This window comes from Tachypleus tridentatus, chromosome 9 (genome assembly GCF_004210375.1).
Source record: "Tachypleus tridentatus isolate NWPU-2018 chromosome 9, ASM421037v1, whole genome shotgun sequence".
In the NCBI taxonomy this organism is placed as follows: domain Eukaryota; kingdom Metazoa; phylum Arthropoda; class Merostomata; order Xiphosura; family Limulidae; genus Tachypleus; species Tachypleus tridentatus.
Window position 1 is genome coordinate 10,891,378 of NC_134833.1, and position 16,081 is coordinate 10,907,458.

Genomic DNA, 16,081 nt, shown 5'->3' on the forward strand with positions numbered 1-16,081 from the left:
TGATACCGTTTTTCTTCATTGAGTTGATAAGAAGTTGTGTTTTGACTGGTCTCCTTATCCTTCTAACGCAATTTCAAATGACGTAATATTCCTCAAAATTTCGTCATATATCCCACAAATAGATCGACCGTACTGCAAAACACAGCTAATGCTGCCGTCTGTGTGAAGAAATGACTATTAAAGGAAATTAGTGGGTTCAGCAAACCTACACCGGCCGCCATGCTGAAAATATTGTAAAATGACCATTTGTTTCAATTAATTTGCACAAGGGTGTAAATAGTAAACTCTGGAGAAAGAGAAAGAAAGCAATATAGAGCAACCATATTTAACTCGAGATTATTATTTATCTTAAATCTCTGTTATTTATAAACTGCGAAAGACTTCTTTTTTAGTAGAATTATTTTTATGCAAGGAAATTACTGTTTTTATTTCATATGTCTTTTGAAAGTCAATGTAACAGACAGTCGGAACAAGCTAAATACATTTTAAGAATAGCCGCAGGATGTCGCTTAACAAAAAATTGCTCGAGAAGTCAACAAACTCAGAGCCAGCGTTAGGATTTATAAAGTAGGTGGTATTAAAAATAAAGTTTTGATTTATGTTATTATTATTTTATAGTTGACGTAAAAGTTGATTATTGAAATTGTAGTTATATATAAAATGTTGTAATAATACATAACTAATTCTAATTAGCGGTGGTTTGAATTTGAAGTAGTAATGACTGATATTACTAGTACTGGTGGTGGTGTAGTAACACTAACGGTAAAAGTGTAAGTTGATTCACCTTATTCATCTCTGTTATGAAATTTTAATTCACTTTACAGTATTAGTTAGTAGTAATAGTAATAACTTTTAAAATATTATTAATAATACTGTTATTCGTTTTATTATATATAGCATTAATTATTAATATTATATAACCGCACTAGTAATCCTAATGATGACTTCCGATTTCTCGCGAGCGCAAAATTTAGAACTCCACTTTTTTGAATTATAAATTAAAAACCAGTTTTAACTTTTTTATATTACATTTGATTAAATTGATATTAGTACTGGATTAGCACTAGTGTCACTATTGTTACTTAATGAGTTATATTTTTAAGTAAAATGAAAACATGTTCAAACACAAGTTAATTTAACTATAGTTTATAAGCTTAAATTTTCAGTATTTGTGAAAACTGAAAGGAAATAATATTTCAAAACTTTGATTATAAAATTACAAAAGGAGAAACAGTTTTATGTGTAATGATGTTCATTTTCTAAGATAATATAAACTCGTACTTAAAATTTTTTGCTGTTAATGTAGCAGTACTGATGATTTTACTGAGTTTTGTATTGTATTTATGTATTGGGTTGAGGAATAATTCGTGAGCGTTTTTTCAAGTTAACAAAATATATTCATAAATGAAACACTTTAGCAAAATATTTCATGTCATTTGGTAGATAATTTTTTGCTCTAATAGATGGTGTGTTTGATTTTCATATGTCTTTAATTTTTGCTTTCATTTTCAGCTCATTAAATGGAATGTCAAGTGGACAAAATCGAGCATTTTCGACACCATCTGCTTTTCGCATTTAATTTCTTGTAATTTCGTTTAAAACAATGCATACTATATACCTAGGTATTACATGAAATAAAGTATCATAATAAATGTTTTGGGTGTAATGTGTTCATGCATTGAAGTATTGTATAGTCTTGCATGTAATGCTTGAATGAAATTATTTAAAAACGCTCACAAATTATTCCTCAACCTAATAATTAAACTTGATATGGTAGTGCTTATTTGCACTGTACTGAACGTAGAAATGGCCTAACCAGTGAAAGCAAAACTGTTGGATACTGGTGTAGTCTTTTTTGTTTTGAGATATTATATAAATTTTTATGACTTAGTTTTTCACTTTTTCTCAATATAATTTTTCTTTACAAAGTATTAAATAAGAGAGTTTTGAAGAAGTGTGACACACATTAACTAGCCATGGATATCAACTGTATATTAATTCAGTCTACATTGTTAAGCCTTGTGTATAAATGTACATATGAGCATAAGAACTGGATTTAGTCATAGGTTCTCAAACTAACATATTACATCTATAACTATCATTTACCCTAAGTGGCTAGTTGGAGGAAGGCTGTTCTACCTCAATAAATTACAAAAAAAAAGTCAAAAACAGGGTGCTAGAAACCATATTTTAAACATGTAGAAGATAGACAAAATCCAATGTTACATTTATAGAACAAAAAAAACTGAAACAATACAAACTACAGAATGTATCTTAGTAGTAGAATTATGTTGCTGTGTAATTCACAAGCAGTTCTGAGCTTTATCTGACTTAACCTTTTTTACAAACCTAACTGAGAAATTAAATTACATGGTTACCATGAAACAGAATTTCAACTTAAATATTTAATTATGATAATATAATTCTATGATTTTAGGTTCTGTATTCAGGCTCTAATTAGTACACAGGTATGTCTTGTATAGTTTGTGTGGTTATTCATTAATTCCGTTGGATTAATGTGAATGTAATTATTGGTATAACAATTTCTTACTTGTGGACAGAGTGTTATAATGTTTATTTCCTTGTGACATTTACAAAAATGCATAAACATTTAGAAGAATATGAAATAATCTATCTTATATTTATTAAAATAAAAAGGATGTTCCAATAGTAGTCTGAAGAAGGATATATAGCTGGGAAATTAATGGAATTTGTTAATTGATTAAATAAATATTGGGTTCATAAATCAGTTACATTCAACTAGTCATAGTTGTAATAATAAAATATACTGATAATCAGAAAGATTAATTTCAAATAGTTTATTATTATCTTGTCTGCAATCAGTTTGATTGTAATTTTGAATAATCTGTTGTTGTATGTTGTACTAATCAGTGCAAGTAATTAATTGCTCATAATTATTAATTGAGTTAATCATCCAGCTTTAAACAATGGTATAAGACAAATTAATAGTTATTATAAGAGTAATTTTGTACTCTTCTGTTAGGTTGTAACACGCTTCTCTCATGTCCTAGATCCAGTGTGGTTCTGAAATAAACTTGAACCTTTCTATAGTGTTAAGTGTCTTACAAACAGTAAAATCCTGATTTATGTAGCTTGTAATTTGATTTGTTAATATTTGTGATTACAGTAATACTTTTGTATCTCAGAACGGCTGGTATGGGTATTGGGTTTCTCATCATCAAGAAGGACAGTAATACTTTTATAAGTGGTGTGAAATTTACAATTAAATGTTTGTAATATTTATTTAGTGTTAACTTGTTTATCATTATATGTTTTTGGAAAAACGGGACCGTTTAGTTCTTCAAGATTGTCCTTTCATATCCATTCTTAAGAAGAGCAAAGTTAAAACTCACTTTTTATTTTTCATGTTTCACTTTAAACTGGGGTATGAAAGCACTGATCTCGTGTGCTGTACAAAGGCACAGCTAGGATTTATCTTTAGGGGGTAGCGTGACTCGTTTGCCTCATGCTTTGTACCATTGGTCAGATGGTTGTGAATTTGAGGTTGGCCTACATAATGCTTTTGTGTCCTTGAGTTAGACACTTTACTCCTTGTGTTCCAATCTGTCCTTTTGTACGATGGGTACCAGCTGTTAGGTTGTCAGTTGATTGACATTCTGTCCAGGAATGATAGGTCACCAGTATCATCTACTTATTCCATTTGAAACTGGAGTTTGAAGGAATCAGCTCTACATACCTTGAAAAAACAAGGATTTAACTTTTCAACTTTGTTTTTCAGGAAATAACTGATTCCTTTGTTAAACTCTTGTAAAGTGCCAATCTTCATTCTGGAGGTGCCAACTCATTTCATTAACTTAGAAAAATAAAGTTGTGTTAACTAGAGTCCAGCCTGAATCTTTCTTGTATTTGTTGATATGTTATCTCTAGAGAGAAGGAGTACAAATCATTATCATATTGATCCTTTTGATATATCAAAAATAAAACACATCTTTCCCATCTTTTCTCAGGAAAAAATAAGACATCTTACATCAATGATATAACCTTTTTCTCCATAAAACAACTTAATCTACTGCTACAGAATAACCTTTCTAACCACAAGACATCTTAACTTACCCCTGTAATATAACTTTTATATTCACAAAATCATTCCTGTAGTTCTCCTCTGAATTCTCTTTAAAACTCAGTATCTTTTTTTAGAAAAGACCAAAACAGTATACAGCATTAGTTGAGTTCTTCTAACCAGTGACTTGTATAAAGAGGTAATTACATATTTTTTTTATGTCTGATCAGTATCTGTATAAATACTTGTTGGAATTCTGTTACCTTTGGGTTTGGTAAGATATGAACCACTGTACCAAGGTCCTTTTCTTCAGTCACACTTTTAATTGGGTTTTGATTTGTTCTAAAGATGTGAAACAGATTGTGATAACCAAATTGCCATTATCTTGTGTTTATTATAATTAAAGTTCATTTGCCAAATACTAGAAAACTTGTTAAGTGATTCACATTACTCTGTAGTCCCTCGGCCTTCTCAGAACAGCCATTGAAACCAAAGAGTTTGAAGCCATTATCAAACATTTGTTAATACCATCAATGTAAATAAGAAAACGTAATATGTAACTGCTCTGGTCTCTAAGGTTCCACTAGTCATAAGGGCCTGGATAGATTGGACTTCATTAATGGTAACTGTTTGTTTCCTCTCTTTCAGTCCCATATGCCATCCAGTGGCACAGCAGTGTGCCTGTGTACTTACAATAGTGGAAACCAGGTATTGATACTCATCATAGGAAGAGCACAGATAGCCCATTGGGTAGCTTTATGCTTAATTCCAAAGAAATCAAAGAAAGAAAGTCCCATACAATCCAATTAACTAATCCTTCTACGACTGCCATCAGTGTAAATTTCTGTGTGATACTTGGTCCAAGGTGTATTGAAAATATAAGTACTTCAATTCCATATTCTTTCCTGTCCATTGCTGATACAACAGTAAGTCTATGGATTTACAATGCTAAAATCAGGGTTCAGTTCCCCAGTGGACTCAGCAGATAGCCATTGTCTAGATAACAGGTAATATCCTCAGAAAAGGGTTAACAGATTAGTAGGACATCAGTTCACTTTGACAAATCCATCTTTGATTTTCTTTTGGAATATAATATTTTATTGAATAATTTTATAAGGCTTCTTGTATCAAACTTTTTCCCTTTATAAAATTAAGACTAACTTGACAACTGCTATCAACTCCTTTAAAACTGGGGTTTCTTTATAGCATTCTTCAGTTTTCATGTCACATCCCACTGTCTGTTGAACTACTAAAAATGAGTCTTGCCTTGTCTCTATTTCAATTACCAATTGTTTTTTTTTTTACAACTGCACTGAAATTTTCAGAATGCTGTTGTAGAATCATATGTTTAAACTTGCAAGAATGGTTTTAGGATAATATGAAATATGTATGGCTTGTTTTTCAATGCTGATTGAAGTACAAAGGAAAGGAATTTCCTATTTTCTATATACAAATTTTGTGAAATTATAAACATCTGAAATAATTTTTTGTATTGTTAAAAGGCATAACGTTATTGTAGAAGGTTCGGTGAGTTGTTTTCTAATCCATGTCCGTCTTTAATAAATATGGTTACTTCTTTTTCTCACTCATTTTTAAACAAGTTCAGTGATGAGATGTAACACATGGATACACATTACAATGCCAAGTATGTTGTTGTGATTACGTATTATTTTCATTAACAAACATTATATTCAAATGTTTCATTTTGTATTATTGCATCTGTGATGCTAACCTAGATGTCATTCTCCCCCCAAAAGATAATTTGCACTCCATAGAGGGGTGCACCCAACTCTTTGGAAAATGGTGTTATATGGTACATTTGTTCACACACTATTCAGAAGTTTCCATGTATTATGTGTCCCCAGGTGTCTTCACTTATTGTTGCTTCCATCTGACTTGTGGCTTGTTGATCTACAAGGTTTCGAGGAAGTTTCGTTAAATCTCGATGGGAATACTAGCTAGTCGTCAGAATGCACGGGTGGAGGAAGACGAGATGGGAGCAGCTCAAGCTTATCGCTACCCGTCAAAATCAGGTTGATCGATCTTTACATAATTAGTTACAATAAGCAATACAACAATTAAGAGGACAAAAAACACATGAGGTTGCCACTTTTTATGTACATCACTTGGTAAATGTGTGTATTTTTTGTTACAAAATGTTTAAAATCATTAGAAATTTGAAGTTATTATTTATTACATTATCAGATAATTGTTTAATTATCGTATGAGGGGTAGTGTTTAATTTTTTCTGAAAAATAAACCAATTGAAATTGATATATTTCTGTATTTTAAACTGTAACATTTCTCATTAACATAATAAGACAAGAGACTTAATAATTTAGAAAACTGTTTCAAATAATTATATTAAACTTCATAACTGTCAGTTATTTTTTGTTTGAAAGAAAATGAGATGAAACAGTCAAGTTTTTATATTATAAAGGTCAAGTTAGAGGAAACAGTCAGGTTTATGTATTATAATGGTCAAGTTAGGTGAAACAGTAAGGTTTTTATATTATAAAGGTCAAGTTAGGTGAAACAGTAAGGTTTTTATATTATAAAGCTGAAGTTAGGTGAAACAGACAGGTTTTTATATTATAAAGGTCAAGTTAGGTGAAACAGTCAGGTTTTTATATTATAAAGCTCAAGTTAGATGAAACAGTCAGGTTTTTATATTATAAAGCTCAAGTTAGATGAAACAGTCAGGTTTTTATATTATAAAGCTCAAGTTAGATGAAACAGTCAGGTTTTTATATTATAAAGCTGAAGTTAGGTGAAACAGTAAGGTATTTATATTATAAATCTCACATTAGGTGAAACAGTAAGGTATTTATATTATAAAGCTGAAGTTAGGTGAAACAGACAGGTTTTTATATTATAAAGGTCAAGTTAGATGAAACAGTCAGGTTTTTATATTATAAAGCTCAAGTTAGATGAAACAGTCAGGTTTTTATATTATAAAGGCCAAGTTAGGTGAAACAGTTAGGTTTTAGTATTATAAAGGTCAAGTTAGGTGAAACAGACAGGGTTTTATATTATAAAGGTCAAGTTAGGTGAAACAGTAAGGTTTTTATATTATAAAGGTCAAGTTAGGTGAAACAGTCAGGTTTTTATATTATAAAGGTCAAGTTAGGTGAAACAGTCAGGTTTTTATATTATAAAGGTCAAGTTAGGTGAAACAGTCAGGTTTTTATATTATAAAGGTCAAGTTAGGTGAAACAGTCAGGTTTTTATATTATAAAGGTCAAGTTAGGTGAAACAGTCAGGTTTTTATATTATAAAGGTCAAGTTAGAGGAAATAGTCAGGTTTATGTATTATAAAGGTCAAGTTAGAGGAAACAGTCAGGTTTATGTATTATAAAGGTCAAGTTAGGTGAAACAGTAAGGTATTTATATTATAAATCTCACATTAGGTGAAACAGTAAGGTATTTATATTATAAAGCTGAAGTTAGGTGAAACAGACAGGTTTTTATATTATAAAGCTCAAGTTAGATGAAACAGTCAGGTTTTTATATTATAAAGGCCAAGTTAGGTGAAACAGACAGTGTTTTATATTATAAAGGTCAAGTTAGATGAAACAGTCAGGTTTTTATATTATAAAGGCCAAGTTAGGTGAAACAGACAGTGTTTTATATTATAAAGGTCAAGTTAGGTGAAACAGACAGTGTTTTATATTATAAAGGTCAAGTTAGGTGAAACAGACAGGTTTTTGTATTATAAAGGTCAAGTTAGGTGAAACAGACAGGTTTTTGTATTATAAAGGTCAAGTTAGGTGAAACAGACAGGGTTTTATATTATAAAGGTCAAGTTAGGTGAAATAGTCCGGTTTTTATAGTACAAAGGTCAATTTCAGTGAAACAGTGAGGTTTTTATAGTACAAAGATAAAGTTAGATGAAACAGGTTTTTATATTATAAAGGTCAGTTTAGGTCAAACATATTTTTTTTTTATATTATAAAGCTCAAGTTTCTTAAACCAAGTATCAGGCAAACTTGTTTCTTTTGCATTTGTTCGTACTTTATCAAAAACACCAAGAATAAATACAGTGAACATGGTCAGTGTTAATGATGATTTTGTGTTGTATTAACCTTCATATTTTGAATTATTTTTTATTATCGGATTTTCTCTATTTATCGGTTGGGTGATTTTAACTCCAAGATAAACCACTAGAAACAGCTGTAAAATAAAACGATTTAAATGAAGATTCTGGCAATCTGTTGAATTAAACCAGTTGCACTGTAATTAGAATGCATGTACGTATGTATTTTTCTCTTTTATTTCAACAAGTCAAGAGTGCGTCTTTTAGACCTCAGTTTCTCATCATCCTATACACTTTGGTTATTCTATTGTATATTTACAAATATGTACTTTTCAGTTGACCATTTATCTGCTGAGTTATGAGGTTATGATCAGTACTGTTCAAGGTATTTATAAAATGTTAAAACTGGTATAATTATTCGATAAATAATTTTTTTTAAAAGTACGTAAATGTAACCATGCTTAGTGAAAAAAACCGAGAACTGAAACCAAAACGAAATAAATGTCTGGTAGCTTTTAATTGTTTGTAAATTGTTATAGGAAATTATTTTGCCAGTCACTTCATTATGGGAGGAGAAAGGTTCGAAATAAACCAGCCAGAAGCTTATTTGTTTGGTGAAAACATGGATTTGAACTTTTAAGGGGGAAAGCCAACACCTGTGAGTATATTAGTGCAAGTTTCATTTCAAACCATTCACAATTTTACCAACTTTTGCTACTTTTTGTCAGAAACAAACATTTGAAATTAACAAGAAAGTGGACTTTGGGATGTTTGTTTAATAAACTATTTGTAAAAATGTGGCTCACATAAGGAAAGTGTTATCTTTCAGTGAGTGTAATTCACTACTAATATTTAGTTGCAAACACAAACAAACAAAAACAACAAAATAATTTAATTAATTATTTAGGTTATGAAATTAGTACAAATTATAAAATAAGGAGGTATATTTGACGTGTGTCAGTATGCTATAATTTATATGCAGTATGTTAGAATGTGACCCTAATGAGGTGAACTTGTGTCATTTACAGTTTCCTATCCAGCTCCATAAGCATGTGAAGCTACTAGTCCACTGAGAAGTTTGATTAATATAAGAAAGGAGTCGCCACGGTTTGTTAAGTAAGCTTTCATTGTTTACAAGCAAACTGTATAAAGATATATTATGATGTACCTTAGATAAACTTAACTGTATGTGCAAGAGATTTAAAGCTACTGTTAATAGAGCCAGATGACTTATTCTGAGTATCTATAAGTAGAGATTTCATCAATTAGTGTCATGTAATTTAAACGAATAATCAAAATTATAATTACATTTATTAATCAACATTAGTGTTTCTGATTAGTACTGGTTTTGATTATTCCATCAGTCGGTTAATTGAAGTTGTGATTATATTGATTGTCAAGAAAATTGAGAGATAAAAATTAGTGCTTTTAAATATTACTGTTAAGGGGAATCTGGTTGAAGCGTTTAAGATTGCAAAGAGAATTGACTGTCTTGATATGTTTCATGTTTAACAATGAGAACTAGGTGATTCAGATATATATTTTAGTGGGGTAGGTATCATCTTAAGCTTAGACAGTTTGATTTTTCTTAGAGGGAGGTTGGCCTTTATAGTGGGTTGTCTTTGGATGTTGTAGAGGGGGTATGTTTAAGTGGGTTTTACGTATATATTTTCCGCTACAAGTGGGTTTTCTCGTCATCACTGGAGGTAAAGCTTGATAAGTATATAAATGGCTGAGTTGTTTTAATTTACTTTAGATGATGGAACAGCTGGGATGGACCACTAGGTTCTATGTTGATAAGTATATAAATGGCTGGCTCTGAGTTGTTTTAATTTACTTTAGATGATGGAACAGCTGGGATGGACCACCAGGTTCTATGTTGATAAGTATATAAATGGCTGGCTCTGAGTTGTTTTAATTTACTTTAGATGATGGAACAGCTGGGATGGACCACTAGGTTCTATGTTGATAAGTATATAAATGGCTGAGTTGTTTTAATTTACTTTAGATGATGGAACAGCTGGGATGGACCACTAGGTTCTATGTTGATAAGTATATAAATGGCTGAGTTGTTTTAATTTACTTTAGATGATGGAACAGCTGGGATGGACCACTAGGTTCTATGTTGATAAGTATATAAATGGCTGAGTTGTTTTAATTTACTTTAGATGATGGAACAGCTGGGATGGACCACTAGGTTCTATGTTGATAAGTATATAAATGGCTGGCTCTGAGTTGTTTTAATTTACTTTAGATGATGGAACAGCTGGGATGGACCACTAGGTTCTATGTTGATAAGTATATAAATGGCTGAGTTGTTTTAATTTACTTTAGATGATGGAACAGCTGGGATGGACCACTAGGTTCTATGTTGATAAGTATATAAATGGCTGAGTTGTTTTAATTTACTTTAGATGATGGAACAGCTGGGATGGACCACTAGGTTCTATGTTGATAAGTATATAAATGGCTGAGTTGTTTTAATTTACTTTAGATGATGGAACAGCTGGGATGGACCACCAGGTTCTATGTTGATAAGTATATAAATGGCTGAGTTGTTTTAATTTACTTTAGATGATGGAACAGCTGGGATGGACCACTAGGTTCTATGTTGATAAGTATATAAATGGCTGAGTTGTTTTAATTTACTTTAGATGATGGAACAGCTGGGATGGACCACTAGGTTCTATGTTGATAAGTATATAAATGGCTGAGTTGTTTTAATTTACTTTAGATGATGGAACAGCTGGGATGGACCACTAGGTTCTATGTTGATAAGTATATAAATGGCTGGCTCTGAGTTGTTTTAATTTACTTTAGATGATGGAACAGCTGGGATGGACCACTAGGTTCTATGTTGATAAGTATATAAATGGCTGAGTTGTTTTAATTTACTTTAGATGATGGAACAGCTGGGATGGACCACTAGGTTCTATGTTGATAAGTATATAAATGGCTGAGTTGTTTTAATTTACTTTAGATGATGGAACAGCTGGGATGGACCACTAGGTTCTATGTTGATAAGTATATAAATGGCTGGCTCTGAGTTGTTTTAATTTACTTTAGATGATGGAACAGCTGGGATGGACCACTAGGTTCTATGTTGATAAGTATATAAATGGCTGGCTCTGAGTTGTTTTAATTTACTTTAGATGATGGAACAGCTGGGATGGACCACTAGGTTCTATGTTGATAAGTATATAAATGGCTGGCTCTGAGTTGTTTTAATTTACTTTAGATGATGGAACAGCTGGGATGGACCACTAGGTTCTATGTTGATAAGTATATAAATGGCTGGCTCTGAGTTGTTTTAATTTACTTTAGATGATGGAACAGCTGGGATGGACCACTAGGTTCTATGTTGATAAGTATATAAATGGCTGAGTTGTTTTGTTTTAATTTACTTTAGATGATGGAACAGCTGGGATGGACCACTAGGTTCTATGTTGATAAGTATATAAATGGCTGAGTTGTTTTAATTTACTTTAGATGATGGAACAGCTGGGATGGACCACCAGGTTCTATGTTGATAAGTATATAAATGGCTGAGTTGTTTTAATTTACTTTAGATGATGGAACAGCTGGGATGGACCACCAGGTTCTATGTTGATAAGTATATAAATGGCTGAGTTGTTTTAATTTACTTTAGATGATGGAACAGCTGGGATGGACCACTAGGTTCTATGTTGATAAGTATATAAATGGCTGGCTCTGAGTTGTTTTAATTTACTTTAGATGATGGAACAGCTGGGATGGACCACTAGGTTCTATGTTGATAAGTATATAAATGGCTGGCTCTGAGTTGTTTTAATTTACTTTAGATGATGGAACAGCTGGGATGGACCACTAGGTTCTATGTTGATAAGTATATAAATGGCTGAGTTGTTTTAATTTACTTTAGATGATGGAACAGCTGGGATGGACCACTAGGTTCTATGTTGATAAGTATATAAATGGCTGAGTTGTTTTAATTTACTTTAGATGATGGAACAGCTGGGATGGACCACTAGGTTCTATGTTGATAAGTATATAAATGGCTGAGTTGTTTTAATTTACTTTAGATGATGGAACAGCTGGGATGGACCACTAGGTTCTATGTTGATAAGTATATAAATGGCTGAGTTGTTTTAATTTACTTTAGATGATGGAACAGCTGGGATGGACCACTAGGTTCTATGTTGATAAGTATATAAATGGCTGAGTTGTTTTAATTTACTTTAGATGATGGAACAGCTGGGATGGACCACTAGGTTCTATGTTGATAAGTATATAAATGGCTGGCTCTGTTTTAATTTACTTTAGATGATGGAACAGCTGGGATGGACCACTAGGTTCTATGTTGATAAGTATATAAATGGCTGGCTCTGAGTTGTTTTAATTTACTTTAGATGATGGAACAGCTGGGATGGACCACTAGGTTCTATGTTGATAAGTATATAAATGGCTGAGTTGTTTTAATTTACTTTAGATGATGGAACAGCTGGGATGGACCACTAGGTTCTATGTTGATAAGTATATAAATGGCTGGCTCTGAGTTGTTTTAATTTACTTTAGATGATGGAACAGCTGGGATGGACCACTAGGTTCTATGTTGATAAGTATATAAATGGCTGGCTCTGAGTTGTTTTAATTTACTTTAGATGATGGAACAGCTGGGATGGACCACTAGGTTCTATGTTGATAAGTATATAAATGGCTGGCTCTGAGTTGTTTTAATTTACTTTAGATGATGGAACAGCTGGGATGGACCACTAGGTTCTATGTTGATAAGTATATAAATGGCTGGCTCTGAGTTGTTTTAATTTACTTTAGATGATGGAACAGCTGGGATGGACCACTAGGTTCTATGTTGATAAGTATATAAATGGCTGGCTCTGAGTTGTTTTAATTTACTTTAGATGATGGAACAGCTGGGATGGACCACTAGGTTCTATGTTGATAAGTATATAAATGGCTGGCTCTGAGTTGTTTTAATTTACTTTAGATGATGGAACAGCTGGGATGGACCACTAGGTTCTATGTTGATAAGTATATAAATGGCTGGCTCTGAGTTGTTTTAATTTACTTTAGATGATGGAACAGCTGGGATGGACCACTAGGTTCTATGTTGATAAGTATATAAATGGCTGAGTTGTTTTAATTTACTTTAGATGATGGAACAGCTGGGATGGACCACTAGGTTCTATGTTGATAAGTATATAAATGGCTGAGTTGTTTTAATTTACTTTAGATGATGGAACAGCTGGGATGGACCACTAGGTTCTATGTTGATAAGTATATAAATGGCTGAGTTGTTTTAATTTACTTTAGATGATGGAACAGCTGGGATGGACCACTAGGTTCTATGTTGATAAGTATATAAATGGCTGGCTCTGAGTTGTTTTAATTTACTTTAGATGATGGAACAGCTGGGATGGACCACTAGGTTCTATGTTGATAAGTATATAAATGGCTGAGTTGTTTTAATTTACTTTAGATGATGGAACAGCTGGGATGGACCACTAGGTTCTATGTTGATAAGTATATAAATGGCTGGCTCTGAGTTGTTTTAATTTACTTTAGATGATGGAACAGCTGGGATGGACCACTAGGTTCTATGTTGATAAGTATATAAATGGCTGAGTTGTTTTAATTTACTTTAGATGATGGAACAGCTGGGATGGACCACTAGGTTCTATGTTGATAAGTATATAAATGGCTGGCTCTGAGTTGTTTTAATTTACTTTAGATGATGGAACAGCTGGGATGGACCACTAGGTTCTATGTTGATAAGTATATAAATGGCTGGCTCTGAGTTGTTTTAATTTACTTTAGATGATGGAACAGCTGGGATGGACCACTAGGTTCTATGTTGATAAGTATATAAATGGCTGGCTCTGAGTTGTTTTAATTTACTTTAGATGATGGAACAGCTGGGATGGACCACTAGGTTCTATGTTGATAAGTATATAAATGGCTGAGTTGTTTTAATTTACTTTAGATGATGGAACAGCTGGGATGGACCACTAGGTTCTATGTTGATAAGTATATAAATGGCTGGCTCTGAGTTGTTTTAATTTACTTTAGATGATGGAACAGCTGGGATGGACCACTAGGTTCTATGTTGATAAGTATATAAATGGCTGAGTTGTTTTAATTTACTTTAGATGATGGAACAGCTGGGATGGACCACTAGGTTCTATGTTGATAAGTATATAAATGGCTGGCTCTGAGTTGTTTTAATTTACTTTAGATGATGGAACAGCTGGGATGGACCACTAGGTTCTATGTTGATAAGTATATAAATGGCTGGCTCTGAGTTGTTTTAATTTACTTTAGATGATGGAACAGCTGGGATGGACCACTAGGTTCTATGTTGATAAGTATATAAATGGCTGGCTCTGAGTTGTTTTAATTTACTTTAGATGATGGAACAGCTGGGATGGACCACTAGGTTCTATGTTGATAAGTATATAAATGGCTGAGTTGTTTTAATTTACTTTAGATGATGGAACAGCTGGGATGGACCACTAGGTTCTATGTTGATAAGTATATAAATGGCTGGCTCTGAGTTGTTTTAATTTACTTTAGATGATGGAACAGCTGGGATGGACCACTAGGTTCTATGTTGATAAGTATATAAATGGCTGAGTTGTTTTAATTTACTTTAGATGATGGAACAGCTGGGATGGACCACTAGGTTCTATGTTGATAAGTATATAAATGGCTGGCTCTGAGTTGTTTTAATTTACTTTAGATGATGGAACAGCTGGGATGGACCACTAGGTTCTATGTTGATAAGTATATAAATGGCTGGCTCTGAGTTGTTTTAATTTACTTTAGATGATGGAACAGCTGGGATGGACCACCAGGTTCTATGTTGATAAGTATATAAATGGCTGGCTCTGAGTTGTTTTAATTTACTTTAGATGATGGAACAGCTGGGATGGACCACTAGGTTCTATGTTGATAAGTATATAAATGGCTGAGTTGTTTTAATTTACTTTAGATGATGGAACAGCTGGGATGGACCACCAGGTTCTATGTTGATAAGTATATAAATGGCTGGCTCTGAGTTGTTTTAATTTACTTTAGATGATGGAACAGCTGGGATGGACCACCAGGTTCTATGTTGATAAGTATATAAATGGCTGGCTCTGAGTTGTTTTAATTTACTTTAGATGATGGAACAGCTGGGATGGACCACCAGGTTCTATGTTGATAAGTATATAAATGGCTGGCTCTGAGTTGTTTTAATTTACTTTAGATGATGGAACAGCTGGGATGGACCACCAGGTTCTATGTTGATAAGTATATAAATGGCTGGCTCTGAGTTGTTTTAATTTACTTTAGATGATGGAACAGCTGGGATGGACCACCAGGTTCTATGTTGATAAGTATATAAATGGCTGGCTCTGAGTTGTTTTAATTTACTTTAGATGATGGAACAGCTGGGATGGACCACCAGGTTCTATGTTGATAAGTATATAAATGGCTGGCTCTGAGTTGTTTTAATTTACTTTAGATGATGGAACAGCTGGGATGGACCACCAGGTTCTATGTTGATAAGTATATAAATGGCTGGCTCTGAGTTGTTTTAATTTACTTTAGATGATGGAACAGCTGGGATGGACCACCAGGTTCTATGTTGATAAGTATATAAATGGCTGGCTCTGAGTTGTTTTAATTTACTTTAGATGATGGAACAGCTGGGATGGACCACCAGGTTCTATGTTGATAAGTATATAAATGGCTGGCTCTGAGTTGTTTTAATTTACTTTAGATGATGGAACAGCTGGGATGGACCACCAGGTTCTATGTTGATAAGTATATAAATGGCTGGCTCTGAGTTGTTTTAATTTACTTTAGATGATGGAACAGCTGGGATGGACCACCAGGTTCTATGTTGATAAGTATATAAATGGCTGGCTCTGAGTTGTTTTAATTTACTTTAGATGATGGAACAGCTGGGATGGACCACCAGGTTCTATGTTGATAAGTATATAAATGGCTGGCTCTGAGTT

General features: G+C 32.8%; 1 protein-coding gene across 4 annotated transcripts; it reads left to right on the top strand.

The window, feature by feature from the left end:
• Window positions 1-448: 448 nt before the first annotated feature.
• LOC143227026 (E3 ubiquitin-protein ligase MGRN1-like) lies at window positions 449-8,755 on the top strand. Of its 4 annotated transcripts, XM_076458575.1 has the most exons (4): window positions 543-567; window positions 4,180-4,241; window positions 5,908-6,075; window positions 8,618-8,755. In XM_076458575.1, the coding sequence occupies exons 3-4, from the start codon at window positions 5,988-5,990 to the stop codon at window positions 8,716-8,718; spliced, it is 189 nt and encodes a 62-aa protein (XP_076314690.1). In that variant the 5' UTR covers window positions 543-567; window positions 4,180-4,241; window positions 5,908-5,987; the 3' UTR covers window positions 8,719-8,755. The 4 variants fall into 4 exon arrangements, with proteins under 4 accessions (XP_076314688.1, XP_076314690.1, XP_076314691.1 ...); XM_076458573.1 differs by lacking the exon at window positions 4,180-4,241 and having other exon boundaries at window positions 449-567; XM_076458576.1 differs by lacking the exons at window positions 543-567; window positions 4,180-4,241 and adding an exon at window positions 612-770.
• The last annotated feature ends 7,326 nt before the right edge of the window (window positions 8,756-16,081 follow it).

Bases quoted from the DNA above. Each gene is read 5' to 3' on its own strand.
- LOC143227026 (XM_076458573.1), top strand. From the start codon at position 5,988: ATGGGAATACTAGCTAGTCGTCAGAATGCACGGGTGGAGGAAGACGAG. The intron at 6,076-8,617 runs GTTGATCGATCT...AAATTGTTATAG, and splicing joins TCGCTACCCGTCAAAATCAG to GAAATTATTTTGCCAGTCAC.